We start from the raw sequence: 16884 nt of genomic DNA on the forward strand, positions 1-16884 counted from the left end.
CAGGGAAGGTAAAGACGGACAGGTAAGTGATGACGTAATTATAGACAGGTACAGGGAAGGTAAAGATAGACATGTAAGTGATGACGTAATTACAGACTGGTACAGGGAAGGTAAAACAGACAGGTAAGTGATGACGTAATTATAGACAGGTACAGGGAAGGTAAAGACGGACAGGTAAGTGATGTCGTAATTACAGACAGGTACAGGGAAGGTAAAACAGACAGGTAAGTGATGACGTAATTACAGACAGGTACAGGGAAGGTAAAGATAGTCAGGTAAGTGATGACGTAATTATAGACAGGTACAGGGAAGGTAAAGACAGACAGGTAAGTGATGACGTAATTATAGACAGGTACAGGGAAGGTAAAGACGGACAGGTAAGTGATGACGTATTTATAGACAGGTACAAGGAAGGTAAAGATAGACAGGTAAGTGATGACGTAATCACAGACAGGTACAGGGAAGGTAAAACAGACAGGTAAGTGATGACGTAATTACAGACAGGTACAGGGAAGGTAAAGATAGACAGGTAAGTGATGACGTAATTACAGACAGGTACAGGGAAGGTAAAGACGGACAGGTAAGTGATGTAGGACGTTTAGACAGCAGTTAAGTGATAGACCATTCACTCCATTGATTCCTGATAATTAACTTTATTGATTCACATCAGAATATTTTAACAATCTTGTTTTACACCTAAGATGTAAAGTATTGCATAACTATTAAAAGTCTGAATCACTCTGAGTATGTAACCCACTCAAGCAAAGTTTTCTCTCCTTTAATTTTTGAGCCGATTACTCCACATGACACCCATTTATTCCATAACATGACCTGTAGTCACCAATTCACATCTTGTCACTTAATATCACAAGACACTAGCTGGTTTTCTTTTTCCTGAAGCTTGTCTCTGCCGTTTGCATTCGAATTAAATTGATCATCACTTCCACTGCTCGCTCTATTCCAAGCTCTTCAATCAAAAGTTCAAAATTTTCTGGGGCATTTTCCAGAGCTTTTGTCTTGTCCAAGTCGATTACTGCAAGTAACATCAGATAAATGTATAATCTGTTACAGCTTAAATAACACAAACAAAATTATTGATAATTTTTTAACATGTAGTGTAAGATCATCTAACGAGGTCATATTATAAAGCAGATAGAACCTAGGACCAGGAAATGGTTACAAGTCAGAATATAACAGGATGTAATTTAGTCAATTTCCTGAATTTTTAACAAGATGAAAAAAAAATTAAAAAGATTAAATGTGAAATATTTATAGACAGGAGATTCAAAATTACTTCACACTCCTCTTGTCCTAAATTACCCTGACTATGAATTCTCCGACATATGTACATCTAAGTTTGGATGGAAACAATGAAAAGTTCACAACAATTAAGTTTGCACACCTATAAAACTACATACTATGTACATGTAATGGATTTTTCAGGATTATCTTATGCCCCCCACTCTCTTCCCCCAAACCCCAATGAACAGATGCAGAGGATGTCTCTCCGGACTATTAATATTTGGAGAAGTACAATCAATTGCAGTTTAAACACATACCCAGTACATATTTATTCTTCAATCATACTTTTTGTTAAACAATATGCTACACTTATTCCTGTGTGACTAACTTACATTGCTCCGTTCCCTCCACACCCAGTCGGATCCTCGGCACTATTCTGTCCAAAGACTTTGTATTGAACTCCCAGCTAATCATCAGAACAGGACTGTCAGATGTCAAACATAGAACAGATTTATATTCTCTTTCTCAGCAAACCCAGCTGAGTTATATCATCAAGAACAAGATTCTACATCAATATTATATTATACATGTACCTTTATAGAAAGAACACACTATCGATCACAATATTGCAGACATATTTTGGCATGTTGGATGTAAATCAAACATTACATTTTGGACCGGATTCTGTGGTGTTTCTGCTCATCATCTTTATTTTCATTTACTCTGCTGATGAGCGCTTGAATACCATTACTGAAGGTATTGACCCTAGGATCCCTACCGCCACTATAGAACTGAATTCCTTACAGGGACATTTGGTCTCCAACCCCCCATTGATAATATCTATACTATAATAATATCAAGCTGCCTCTGCCTCACCCATAAAATTCTGTATTAAAACACAACAAGAGATCCCAGAGGGATCTTGGCGCCCACCATTGAATGATCTTCATAAGTTCCATGTCAGATTGATCTTTTCTCTACTTTTCCCTTCATTTTACTAATCTGTGCAAATTGAGACATCCCTCCAGTACTTTTCAAACAAGGGAATCCTAGCTATATAAGAAATTTGAGATTTAACGATAATGGCTGTTTGTTTGCCAGGTTGTTTTGAGGACAGACTGGTCCAAAAATGCAATACAAGGGACCAGGGGGAACCTACTTATGAGATTTGAGCAAGATCCATTCAGTACTTTGAGAAATAGAGATAACAAACTTCAATTGTCAAAATCCAAGATGGCGGTCTGTCGGCCATATTGTTTTCCAATTGATCTCAAAATGCAATAAACATAAAGAGGCACCAAGGGGAACCTCCATATGAAATTTGAGAAAGATCCCTTCAGTACTTTCTCAGAAATAGCGATAACAAACTTCAACTGTCAAAATCCAAGACGGCTGCCTGTCGGTCATGTTATTTTCAGATTGGTCTCAAAATGCAATATGCATAACTAGGCACCAAGGGAAACTTACATATGAAATTTGAGAAAGATCCCTTAAATACTTTCTCAGAAATAGTGATAACAAACTTCAATTGTCAAAATCCAAGATGGCTGCCTGTCGGCCATGTTGTTTTCAGATTGGTCTCAAATCGCAATATGCATAACTAGGCACCAAGGGAAACTTACATATGAAATTTCAGAAAGATCCATTCAGTACTTTCTCAGAAATAGTGATAACAAACTTCAATTGTCAAAATCCAAGATGGCTGCCTGTCGGCCATTTGTTTTCAGATTGGTCTCAAATCGCAATATGCATAACCAGGCACCAAGGGAAACCTACATATGAAATTTGAGAAAGATCTCTTCAGTACTTTCTCAGAAATAGCGATAACAAACTTCAATTGTCAAAATCCAAGATGGCTGCATGTCGGCCATGTTGTTTTCCGATTAGTCTCAAATCGCAATATGCATAACTAGGCACCAAGGGGAACCTACATATGAAATTTGAGAAAGATCTCTTCAGTACTTTCTCAGAAATAGCGATAACAAACTTCAATTGTCAAAATCCAAGATGGCTGCCTGTCGGCCATGTTGTTATCCGATTGGTCTCAAATCGCAATATGCATAACTAGGCACCAAGGGGAACCTGCATGTGAAATTTGAGAAAGATCCCTTCAGTACTTTCTCAGAAATAGCGATAACAAACTTCAATTGTCAAAATCCAAGATGGCTGCCTGTCGGCCATGTTGTTATCCGATTGGTCTCAAAACGCAATATGCATAACTAGGCACCAAGAGGAACCTTCATATGAAATTTGAGAAAGATCCCTTCAGTACTTTCTCAGAAATAGCGATAACAAACTTCAATTGTCAAAATCCAAGATGGCTGCCTGTCGGCCATGTTGTTTTCCGATTAGTCTCAAAACGCAATATGCATAACTAGGCACCAAGGGGAACCTACATATGAAATTTGAGAAAGATCCCTTCAGTACTTTCTCAGAAATACCGATAACAAGAATTGTTTACGGACGGAGGGACGGACAGCCGGACGGACGGAGGGACGGACGACGGACCACGGACGCAGGGCGATTTGAATAGCCCACCATCTGATGATGGTGGGCTAAAAATGATGTCTGCATATCTTACATAAAGTCCTCTAATTTTTCGTTTTTTCTTTCTTTTTTTTTCAATTTTGAATAATGTCTTATACTGATATGCTGACAGAACACCGACTATAATCGGTGAAACAAAATCTAGAGATAGATGGAGTTAGGTAGGCAGTAATCCGGTACATCTATGTAACTAACTACATATCTAATTATAACCAACCAATGAGATTACAAGGTGTCAATGTTATACATACCTATGTTTGTACTTCGGATGTGATATCACAAGGACTCGATTCGTCTCTGTTGTATATACTGTCACAAAATCAGGATACTTTTCAGCAAAATGGTTCAGTAATTTCTGCCGATGAGATTCCCATTTTGAGTATGGCATAATCAATCGAAAAAATCCTCCAATGGTCTGCTCATTTACAACCCTTTTTGAAAAAAGAAAAATCCAAGTATGAATGTAACACAATACAAATTGAATTCCATTAAATTCATTTTTAAAATGAATGTAAACATTAGAAATATTGGTTATTTTTGCAGTTTGACTGAGCTAGGTGACTGAATACTTCACTTAATGTAGAGTACAACAGCTAATTTTACAACCATTCTATAGCAGGATATTACCAGTTATTTCATTTTCATGCTTTCCTGGTACCAATTCAACACTACACATCTGTAAAACTGTATATCCTACAATGCATTAACTTGATCCATTCTTATTTCTGACACTGCCAATCCAAGAAAGTGTACAAAACACTTCTTTTGCTCCATGCTCAAAATTTCTCTAACTCAACCTATAAATAGAGGATCCTACACGAGTGGTTATGGGAAAATGGCAATGTCATATGGAAAAGTGGCTATATCGGGGAAAGGTGACAATGTCAAATGGAAAGGTGACAATGTCATATGGATAGTTGACTATGTCATATGGAAAGTTGAAAATGTCATATGGAAAGGTGGCTATATCATATGGAAAGGTGGCTATGTCATATTGAAAGTTGACAATGTCATATGGAAAGTTGACAATGTCATATGGAAAGGTGTCTGTCATATGGAAAGCTGACAATGTCATATGGAAAGGTGTCTATGTCATATGGAAAGTTGAAAATGTCATATGGAAAGGTGGATATGTCATATTGAAAGTTGACAATGTCATATGGAAAGGTGGATATGTCATATGGAAAGTTGACAATGTCATATGGAAAGGTGGATATGTCATATGGAAAGTGGCTATGTCATATGGAATTTATTTCATAAATTTTATATTTTAATATGCCACAAGCCTTTAAACAATTGCAAGTGGCATATCAAATTATTAGCGAGTTTGATAAATTCCATATGACTTATCCATGAGAGTGTAAGATTCTGTTGGACAGTACATTTTTCTGCATAGAGACAATTGTGGGATATTATATGTTATTGTGAATAATAAATAGTGTTATTACATTTGTCTGATGATATTTATGACATGGCTATATTACAGGTAGAACAGGCCAGTTATGTGATAAACAGTAGTATCTTCTATAATATTAAATAAATATGCATATCACTTATATATTTACATTCTGTGTTGCATTTGTCTATATGTCGCTAGTAAACCAAATTGTATTCATGAGACTGTATACTACAATTTACAGTGATTCGGTCAGTGTAGGAATACAGCTCCAAGTGTTGTAGGTTGAACGATGGCCGCCAGTTTACTTTCGGCCTAGAGAGCTTTGGAATTCTAGCAGAAGCCACAACGAAAAATAAAGCAACGTCACAAGTTATGAGAGTATAATTTTATAATTAGAAAAATGTAGTCAACACGATATTACTTTAAGTGCCATTCTTGATCTATACGAAATATGATCAAATAGTCAATGTCGTCACACTCACAGGGGCTCGTTCCGAATTTTCAGAAATGCAAGACACGTCAACATTGAAAGTTAAGTACATTGTATTTATAAAAAAAATCTTGTATAATCATCGGGAGTATCAACATGGTTTCCGGTTGTGGATGTGTAGGCCTACTGGTTTTTAGTATTGTGGTTATTCACTGATGTCAAAGGCCTACCTTACAAAATCGAGCCCCTGTGAAGTTGAAAATCGTCTGCTAAGTTAGCGACACTGATGTGACCGGTTAGACTGGAATCTGTTTCGAACGAAATATCCTTGGAATCGTTTTCCCCTACTGTGAAGACGACTTTCATTTAGAATTCAAGAGCTGATATTCTTCTTAAAATAACGTAAATCCAGTCGATAGAAACATAAGTGTTTTTGAGGAATCGAGTCTGTCCATTGCTGAATGCCCGTTCAACGCCGCATCACTTCTAAATGTTAACTGTATATCATTGCGCAGAAAAACAGTTTCGATTTTAAACAATCAGAAATCATGCAATTGTGAACAATTCGACGATACCTACAAACGTATTTGAAATAAAGAATAAAGCCAAATTGTGCAAAAACCATCTTATGTGTTTGCTATTAATAACGTCATCAGGGACTATATTATTCCTTCTGGAAATTTCGGCTGTTCCAGTATTTAAACTTGATGACGTCAGTGATAGAGTAAGCGGCAAATTTAAAAGCGTCATAACGTACAGTAAATAAAAAATCTTTATGAATGTAAATATAAGCATTGAACTGTTACCAAATGGTAGTATACAGTCGATATGAATACAATTTGGGTGACAGATAAATATTTCATGTCGCCCGTTAGGGCGACATTCTATTTATCTGTCACCCAAATTGTATTCATATCGACTGTATACTACCATTTGGTAACAGTTCAATGCTTAAATAAATACAAGTAGTACAACCTACTCGTATATTTCTGCATACTGTGTTTCATCCACAGGCAGATAATACTAACCGTTCCAGCGGCTTTTCCAGCTCTGAACAAACATCTTGTGGAACATTCGCAACAAATTCTTTTATTTCAACTTCCGAATGTTCATCCTCCTAAAAAGAGAAATGAATATCAATAGTTTTCTTTTCTTTATACATTCTTTTCGCTTGAAAATGCAAGATAAGAACCACAGAAATACCAGCTTAACTTAACATGTCCACATCGCAAGAGAGTACAGTGTCGGGTATTTGTATATGAACTGATCCTCACACTGCTGTCACAGCACCTCAAACCTTAAGTGGACAGTACACTAAAACACAACAACCCACAGACAAATAGAACAAAAATATATTTGTGTCTGATCAATTTATATCATGTTTGAGTCAGAGATCAACATCATTGAAACAGCTAATGTAAGGTACGTATCCCTTAGACAGAATTCAAGTAGAACAAACCTTGTCAAGGTAGTGGATTATAGAATTATGACACTTAAGAGCTACAAGTGAATTTCATCTTAAATTTGAATTTTTTCAATAATAATTATATGCAGTTTATGTCAAATAGCGAATATAAAAACTGCATCAAACAGCTGTGTAATCCTTCTAGGACTTGTCAGTGATGATCAGGACATCATACAACTATTTCGTTCTTCTAGGTCTTGTTATTGATGTTAGGAACATCATACAGCTGTCTCAACCTTCTAGGACTCAACAATGATGGCAAGACTGATGTTCAAAGACAAAAGTGTGCAAATACAGAAGCAGAAACCATTGCTTCATCCAGTCACTTATCAGGGCTTTTTCGAGGGACTTTTTAGGGCCGTTAATGGACTCCATTCCCAATTGAAATTATTTCATATTTAAACCAAATTCCCAAAATTGGAAGTTTACTCCTGAAAATAAGAACACAAAGTCTTTGGCATTTTTTAACCTATATAAATTAGTGCATATGTCACCTCAAAATACCTCAAAACAAAAATTCTCACTGAAAGTAGATTGTAGGAGACTAAAACTCAATCCTGTGTTTAGACCCTTTACAAGAATCACTGAGACTTATTACCAGGTAAAGAAAAACGTTCTCACCATCACTGATTCCTCTGTATCAAACTCCAGTCCAAACTCCAGACCATTGCATTCTCCCCTGATGTCAAAATGTTTCTGTGTAAACTTCTCTTCTGAAATGTTAAAAGTTGGTTAAAAATAAAAACACATCAAAAAAATTAAATAATGCCACAAACATGACCTTAACTTGAACTCAGGATATTGGCATGGACTTGTCCATGATTAACAGTGTGAACTCACACAGATATAATATAACCCACTACCGGATCAGCAAACGATTGTAAAACAGTTACGTAAGCTTTGGCTTTTTATATTTACTTTCACCAAAGACCGCCAAATCTCACCAGATGTTGACCTTGATGTTGTTACAGTATTAAGGTACAGATAGGAACAGGCCATAGTTGTTAACATCACTGTTGAAAATGGGACATGCTCAGTTTCCCGCCTTCCTGTCAGCGGTATTTTGTGATCAAAATTCCACCAAAGCAAAATACACTACTGGTATAGGGCACCATATTAATATATATGAATGAAAAGCTAAAGTTTGAATTCAATTCTACTACGATGTATACCAATGGTAGAACTAAGCATTCATTAAGATTTCTAGTTATCTAGAACAGTTTTGAGGTATGCTCCAGAAACTGTATCTATAAGATGGAGGGAACACATTTGTATATCCCCACCCAACAAATCCATATAGGTATCTACACCCAACAAATCCACAGGTATCCTCAACCCAACAAATCCACAGGTATCCCCACACCCACCCAACAAATCCACAGGTATCCCCACACCCACCCAACAAATCCACAGGTATCCTCAACCCAACAAATGCAAAGGTATCCCCACACCCACCCAACAAATCCACAGGTATCCCCACACCCACCCAACAAATCCACAGGTATCCCCACACCCACCCAAAAAATCCAAAGGTATCCCCACACCCATCCAACAAATCCACAGGTATCCCCACACCCACCCAAACAAATCCACAGGTATCCCCACACCCACCCAACAAATCCACAGGTATCCTCACCCAACAAATGCAAAGGTATCCCCACACCCACCCAACAAATCCACAGGTATCCCCACACCCACCCAACAAATCCACAGGTATCCTCACACCCACCCAACAAATCTATAGGTACATGTATCTCCCCAAAAAATCCACAGGTATTCCCACACCCACCCAACAAATCTACAGGTATCCCCACCCAACAAATCCACAGGTATCCCCACCCAACAAATCCACAGGTATCCCACCCAACAAATCTACAGGTATCCCCACCCAACAAATCTACAGGTATCTCCACCCAACAAATCCACAGGTATCCCCACCCAACAAATCCACAGTCATTAAATCTGTTGAGTTCATGATACACGTATAGAAACACTGGATCCCATCGACAAAGTAAGCTAGTACATTTTGTACATGTATTCAACAAATTCCCCCTGCCCGCCTCCTCAACTAATTTGGTTTAATTTGGTCTATATCTTTTGTCTATAAATCTTACCATTCTTCAGAGTCTCCTCTTGAAGATCTGTAAAACAGACACCAGTTATCTTCTGCATTCTTAATATCTGAAAAAAAATTATTGGAGTGATATTTAACTAGAATATGGAATAACCTACTGAATTGATATGACCTCAGCCATTCAGCAAAATATGTACAGAGATAAGTTTTTAGCTCAGATCAATTTAAAAAAAGTCTAAGATAGTAAGTCTAAGTCTGTATGAATGTCATGCATATACATTGTACCAATCCACTGTTCAGATTCTTGTCATTGTACCAGGTGTTTCAGCTGATTACAAGATAGAATCATAATTATAACCTGATTTTGTCACCAGAATTCATTAACATGACAAGATCAGAAATGATAATCCATATTTTAGATTTTCTATCACATATCTACAGTACTATTTTGACAGACAAAAAATATTTGATGTCAAGACTGGTAACTGACATCTGTAATCAAATTGACCTCTCTAATTGCTGTACAATCAAAGATTCCATAATGTTTCTGGTAGTTTCAAATGTTACTACAGGGACAATGTTTGGTTATTCCAATTTGACAGGTGGTAAGTTCCTTGAGTCACTAGACTAGTAAGCTCACTATCACATTACTCACCTGGTCATAAGGACTAGTAAGCTCACTATCACATTACTCACCTGGTCATAAGGACTAGTAAGCTCACTATAACATTAACTCACCTGGTCCTAAGGACTAGTAAGCTCACTATCACATTAACTCACCTGGTCCTAAGGACTAGTAAGCTCACTTTAACATTAACTCACCTGGTCCTAAGGACTAGTAAGCTCACTATAACTATAACTCACCTGGTCCTAAGGACTAGTAAGCCCACTATCACATTACTCACCTGGTCCTAAGGACTAGTAAGCTCACTATAACATTAACTCACCTGGTCCTAAGGACTAGTAAGCTCACTATCACATTAACTCACCTGGTCCTAAGGACTAGTAAGCTCACTATCACATTAACTCACCTGGTCCTAAGGACTAGTAAGCTTATGTACATGTCATGTCACAGAATCCACCATCCATCAATTTTCCCCTAAAATTAGTACCTAATTGTTTTGAGCGACCCAGTGGTTTAAATTTGTGACCAGATTTGATCTGAAGCATCTTTAAATTTGGGTAAAGGGGAACCAATTTTGTATTAGCAGTTGGTCTGATCCCCCTTGGGGCCTGAGGGGAGGGGGCAACAAGGGAAATTTAGCGAATTCTTTGAAATCATACTTATGTAAGAATGAAAGGTTTTGGTCCAAGTTAAATTTGGTCTTAAACATCCTTGGTTCAAAAGGAACAAATTCTAGCATGTATAAGCAATGGATCTGGCTCCACAATGGTTAGAGGTATGGCCAAATGGGATATCAAAGATAAACTATTTAAAAAATGTCTTCTTAATGCCTGATGGATTTTGATCAAGTTTGGTCAGGAGAGATTCTATTCTCACAAGGGGAAGAGGGATTTGGCCAAATAAAGGAAGCAGAATTTTTTTTAGAAATGTTCATTGCTTTTTAACTTGATTTGCATTAATCTTCCTTCAAACCAGAAAGCTAAATTTAAGTTAATGGTAATAAAAAAAATGATTTTTGGAGAAGCAGATAGCAAACTGGGAAAAGTCTTTGTAATATAACCTATATGCTTGTACCACTTATACCAGAGGTGTAAAATTTGTTATACATATCTTACCATGTCTTCCAGATTTTGGATGTTTTGGTGGAGTTCTGCAGCTGAGGTTGGCTCATCTTTATCTCTGTCATCTCTGATAACACATTAAATATATATTAATCAGTATACATCGCTGTACTCCTGTAATTGTGAAAAGTATCCCTAAAAATGTGGCCTTAATCATTCTGATGATTCATTGACATTTTTATATAGGTCTGGTGTTTGTTGATAAAACAACAATTTTGTGGACAAAATGTGTGAACAATTCAGAAAACAACAACGGGTAAAGCTATCCTGCCTTCCTACCATTGTGTGTGATGTTGTTTATATAATTAACAGTAATTACATTGCTTTCTTTCTCTTCAATATAGTCATATTCTGAATAATTCACCAATTCCTTAAGTAGATAAACTCAATGTTAAAACTATATACTGGAATGATAACATCTAATTATTTATGTTTAAAAATACAGTAGTACCTTTATATGTAGCTAGATCTAGAAGTTCATCAGGCATATTCACAAAGTCATGAAATTAATATAAAGCACATTGTTTTTTACTTGCAAAAACACACCATTAAGACAATGCAGATATTCATCAACCTCTCAAGTGCTAGGTTGCATTGGTACGTATACCCGATCAGTGGCCTCCAGTATACTAAAAGTTCATCAGACTGAAATTGGGAATATTCACTATGAACATGATACATACAATCACATAATCATACAAGGAGCCTTCTTGTATATCATAATCAATGGCCTACCTAATCCAGCTCTTCAGTTGTTTTAAGTGAGCCTTCTTCCTTGCAACATTTTCAGAAAGTTTAGCCACATCAATTTCCAATTGGTCGAGTTCATGAGCTAACTTTGGAGGAATACCCAATTTCTTTGATATGGAGTTTGAAATGGCCCCAATTGATGTCTCCAGTGCTTGATCCACTTCATTGTCAGAAAATCTAAAATATGAAGTTATTTCCTTTTTTACTTACATGAACATGTTTATAACAATATCAGTATACATTATTCAATCTAGTATATGTTATATGTCTTTAATCATAAAATATTGAGAGTAAGCTGGTCACCTTAGGCTAGCCTAGTGGTAGGATGTCCACTCAGAGATTGTATTGAAAGGCTTACTTTGAGCAAAGAACCTGGGTTATAATTGTCCTCAGGGGCAAAAGAATTTATGAAGGAAGGAGTGTAAAGTGGAAATTATAGGTTACCTTACTAACTAGGCTAGCAGAAATTTCCCTTTTAATAGCCTAGCGTACCATGTCCACTCATAGGGGGAGTGGTTCACCGTTACAAGTTCAAGACTTCGCACAGGCAGGATATTTTTCATTACTCCTTCCTATTACAGTACACATTTGCCCAAAGTGTGATAGCCTGGTCATTGCATTTTCCCTCTCCCTATATACTGTACATTTGGCATCTGACTAAATCCCCATGGAATGCAATATAGGGTCTTCTGTGTGTCTTCGGGATCAAAATCAAAGACATCGTTGAAGGTTTGTTTGGTTTTTTTTATTACATTAATCACCATGTGAAAAGTCAGCTGGGTCATTTTTAGGCAGGTCTCTTTGTAGTAGCTGGTGACTACCTCACAGACCATATACGGGAGGCCTGTCACATACCATCCAGATTAATTATAAGTATTGATAATAGCACATACCAGTCCATATATCAGCTTTCCTAGAAGCAAAAACCACCCTTTTGTATTTGTATTTGGGTGTTTTAAATCTTACAACTGAATAAACGTTAATGAAATCCACATTATTTATTTGTTTCACTTATTATACACAGAATACAAGTCGGCACTGAAGTGTTAATCTGCAATGTATACTTGGAGTTATGTCCCTTCACGAGTGGTTAACATCCACTATACGATTGCAAGTCAAGAAAATAATAAAAATAAAATATTTATTAGCTCACCTGGTCCGAAGGACCAAGGTGAGCTTATGCCATACCGTCGTGTCCGTCGTCCGTCATATTTGCCTGGTAGCATCACTATGGGGTGGGGATTCAAAATTGTACAAATGATGGGGCTGACCCCCCAAGGGCCTGAGGGGCGGAGCCAAATGTGTTCAATTGGGCTATATTGATATAAACGACTTCTTCTCTGAAACTGAGCAATGGATATTGCTCATATTTGCCTGGTATTATCACTATTGGTTGGGGATTCAAAATTGTACAAATGGTGAGGCTGACCCCAAGGGGGCCTGAGTGGCGGGGCCAAGAGGGGTCAATTTGGCTAAATTGATATGAACAACTTCTTTTGGTAGCATTCTTTTGGGTAAGGATTCAAAATTTTATAAAGGAAGGAACTGACCCCCTGGGTGCAGAGGGCGGGGTCAAAAGGGGTCAATGGGTTTAAACAACTTCTTTTCTGAAACTAAGCAATGGATATCACTCACATTTGTGTGGTAGCATCCCTAAGGGGTTGCGCCAAAAGTCATTTTTTGGCATAAAAACCTCATTACCCATATAAAATGCATATGATATATTGACATAGCAATACTAGTGACAAATATACTTAATCATCATTCTTGTTTCATATATATATCATGAAATCCAGGTGAGCGATACAGGCCCTCTGGGCCTCTTGTATGTGAAAACGGTTGTAATACACATGTTAACATCTATATAATATAACATTGGGGTCTGTTTGAGGTGTTCTTTGGTTAATCATCGCACCCTCAAATCATATATATATAATTAAATATAAGATTGGAAAAACTGCACAGCCAGAGCAAAGTTCGAACCCTGGACCTCCAAACATCAGCAGGATGCTCTACCAATTAAGCTACTTGGTCAACGATGATCAGCCCAGTCTACTTCCGCTACATTGTACATATACAAGTTATTGATATGCCAATGGCATCCGTTTTTTATCACTGGTACTTCCATCAAAGGTAAAATTTGCCGACGGCAGCATTGTATACATTATATATATATTACTGCTAAATTTAATCATTCGGTAGAAGTAGAACTTAGAAGGGTGCATAATTATCAATTGAGTATACCAAATACAAACACAAAGAGATAGGTTTTGACATTAACAATTCGATCTAATAGTCTTAGCTAGCTAGCCCGATACGGTAATGAACGAAATGTGCCAAAATATTAAATGGAGTTGGAAATTCTGAAATGGACATAGTGTGATAAAGCGCCAAAATGGACCACAAATAACATATCTTTCACAGTACTGTACTGGTTATTTTAATGTCAGTATAAAACATGTAGTCATTTATAATTACATGTATTTATATATACAATGCCTCATTAATAATTATAGTGAGCTAGCCTATAAACCAATGTCGAAAACAGTTAATTCGTAGTCCATATCGGAATTTCCTACTCTAATTCTTTCATTACCACAGAGGGAGCTCGCTGGTAAATATAAGTCTTTTAAATCTGCATGAACATTTATTTAATTTGTTGTCATTTTGGCACTGAGGGTAGCTATGCTCAGGCAAAGGGGAGGTAACTTTTTTTTGTCACCTTACCTTATACCTAAAACGTCATTCTCAAGCGCCTTTTTATAGCGTAAAATTAGCACATGAAAGCGTATACCTTTCAAACATTCGATTGACCGATGATGCAGATATGATATTGAGGCTATGTTAATGAGAAAAATCTTAGACAAAATTAATGGCGGTAAGATGAGGTCCAAAATTGAAATCTGTAAATCCGTGTATTTTTCTTTAAACGCCGATTACATGTCAAAAATACTCTTATTTAGTTTAACACATGTTCTATCTATACATACATACCATAAAATATGTATGATTATTCCGCTTTTTGTTCGAAATGACCATATGTAAAAAATAAGATGGGGTCCGTTACGACTATGGTAAGCCACAGACCATGTTGACATTATCTACTTTCACTTTCATGCAGGTTTGATTTTAGCATTTGAAAATGCATAACACTTTAATTTTGTCAATGTACAACTTAATTAAGTTATTAATTTAAAAGATAGTAATGGTACTGCACCAAATGAAACATTTTCATGAAAGAATTTATCTATATAGCATATATAATCCACTAACTTATTTATCTATATATAGCTAGTTGAGTATCGTAAGTCACAACAAGTTACGTAAGCGATCGTTCCGACGTGATTGTGACTAATATTGTGCAAGTTTGTTACTGTGAAATTGAAACTAGTGAAAGTAAAATCGGGACTGATATAGACTTGGCATGTTCCTAAAAATCTCAATGATTATTTCCAAGTGTTGTTAAGAATACATTTTCATGTGATTTCAATATATTTGACAGTCGTCTTAATTCTAACAATGTCAAAGATACGGTCACAGACACAGGCCCTGGTTATAATTTGATGCTTTTCATACAGATATTTAAATGTTACTTCTTATTTTTCTAGTTTGCATGTTTTAGACAGGTGTGTGTATTTTCATTGGCGAAGAAAGCAAAATTGTAGATAATTGCAAAGGGAGATAATTTGCTTGTTTTTTTAAAAATTGTGGCATCTTTGCGCAGAGATAAAAAAATTGTTTATGTTTTAGACGCCAAATTTGCTTTCATATGATAAAATACATATAGTTTTATATTGTGGTTTATGTAAATATTGCCGAAATCACTTTGAAATTATTTTTTTTTCATACTGACACATTTTTTGAAAAATGGTTGACAAAGCTGACAAGAATTACCAAATTTCCGAAATTAAAAAAAATCATTAAAAATCCAAAAATCCACACATCTTCATTCTGTTTTTTTTATTGACATGCCTAAGAGATGCTTCATGCATAAACATACAGGTTGCAAGTATATTGATAAAAAATAAAAATGCCTGAGCATAGCTACTGAGGGAACCACGCATATCTAATATAAGTCCTTGCCCAGGGACATGTCCAGTCTTATCTTATACGACTTTGTATTTGTTTGTAAAACATGCACTCTGATACAGGTGTAGCCCCAGTTTACTCTGGCCGGGCCCTGACACCATGTGTGGGGGCCAGAGGAAATTCGGTCTCATATATTATCACAACACACAGGTATCGGTGTGACCCCACAAATTTTTGCGGTAATTGGAAATATAGTGTGGAACAGAGAGAACTGAGGGTCGTAAGGATGTAACCTATAACAGGATACGTCCCGTACGAGTGTATAATAATAATCACTCTTTTATATTCTGTGAAACAGCTGCTAAATCCACGGATAACCCATCTGTGTCAGTTCCCGCCATGTTGTTTGTATTCCAAAGGATCGTTCATTATTTTTAGAAATGAACAAAATATTTTTATAACCTTTAAATTTGAACACTTCCTTTTATGTACATATATTAAACTTTTATTCATATGAAAAATTAGATATTGTTTGTTATTACTGTTATAAAAACTAAGTATATTTTAAAAATTAGTTTTATTATTAAATAACGATATATCCCTGAATTCAGGGTCAAGTAAGCGTTCTTATAAAGGTAAAAGGAAGACCATTATTAAGCTTTAAATCTACACTGAGTTGTTTATTTTCTGACCTTTTTATTCCACGTGGGATGCTGATGTCGAAAGAAGCACACATTTTGATTGATTAATGGTGTTACAGGGGATGGTTTCGAATAGAATATTGATATTTTATTTATGCAAACCCAGTTGTAATGGAGAGTTACCTACCTAAATGCTCCATAATCACGCATCAGTGAGAAAAACAACCACTAATCTAATCTAGGCTAGTAATCCTCACGACAACTTCTGATGATATGGATTCATCAACGAAAAGATTATTTGTTGGTGGGCTTTATAATAATATAGCGGAGTCAGAACTTCGTGACAGATTTTCCAAATTCGGCGATGTTGATAATATTGAAATAAAAACCAAGAAAAACAGTGATGGTAAGTGTGTGCTGTTTGGCTAAACACCTGAATAGAGATATTATTTATTGAATTACATGTTTAGAGTTATCAGAAAGCAGACATATATATAGTTAGCTGATTAAAAGTCACTGGCTAAATATTTGTTGTGAATGCTCCCGTTTCTTGCCATGTAA

At 36.3% G+C, this 16884-nt stretch overlaps 2 protein-coding genes across 3 annotated transcripts in view; one reads left to right on the plus strand and one right to left on the minus strand.

Moving 5' to 3' along the window:
* Positions 1–637: 637 nt before the first annotated feature.
* On the minus strand, positions 638–16101 carry LOC117331904 (centromere protein P-like). Its single transcript, XM_033890874.1, has 9 exons — positions 16019–16101; positions 11639–11830; positions 10898–10970; positions 9198–9264; positions 7705–7796; positions 6647–6735; positions 4041–4220; positions 1635–1726; positions 638–1033 (listed from the first exon to the last, which is right to left on the minus strand). Exons 1-9 carry the CDS (start codon positions 16081–16083, stop codon positions 876–878), a joined length of 1008 nt encoding a protein of 335 aa, XP_033746765.1. The 5' UTR covers positions 16084–16101; the 3' UTR covers positions 638–875.
* Positions 16102–16359: 258 nt separating this feature from the next.
* LOC117331905 (nucleolar protein 8-like) overlaps positions 16360–16884 on the plus strand; it is a 29239-nt gene continuing 28714 nt past the window's right edge. For both annotated transcript variants that reach the window (XM_033890875.1, XM_033890877.1), the window contains exon 1: positions 16360–16729. In XM_033890875.1, the coding sequence (XP_033746766.1) occupies positions 16597–16729 (133 nt within the window). In that variant the 5' untranslated portion in view covers positions 16360–16596. The remainder of the gene's footprint in view (positions 16730–16884) is intronic.

Source organism: Pecten maximus, chromosome 7, assembly GCF_902652985.1.
Source record: "Pecten maximus chromosome 7, xPecMax1.1, whole genome shotgun sequence".
Classification (NCBI taxonomy): domain Eukaryota; kingdom Metazoa; phylum Mollusca; class Bivalvia; order Pectinida; family Pectinidae; genus Pecten; species Pecten maximus.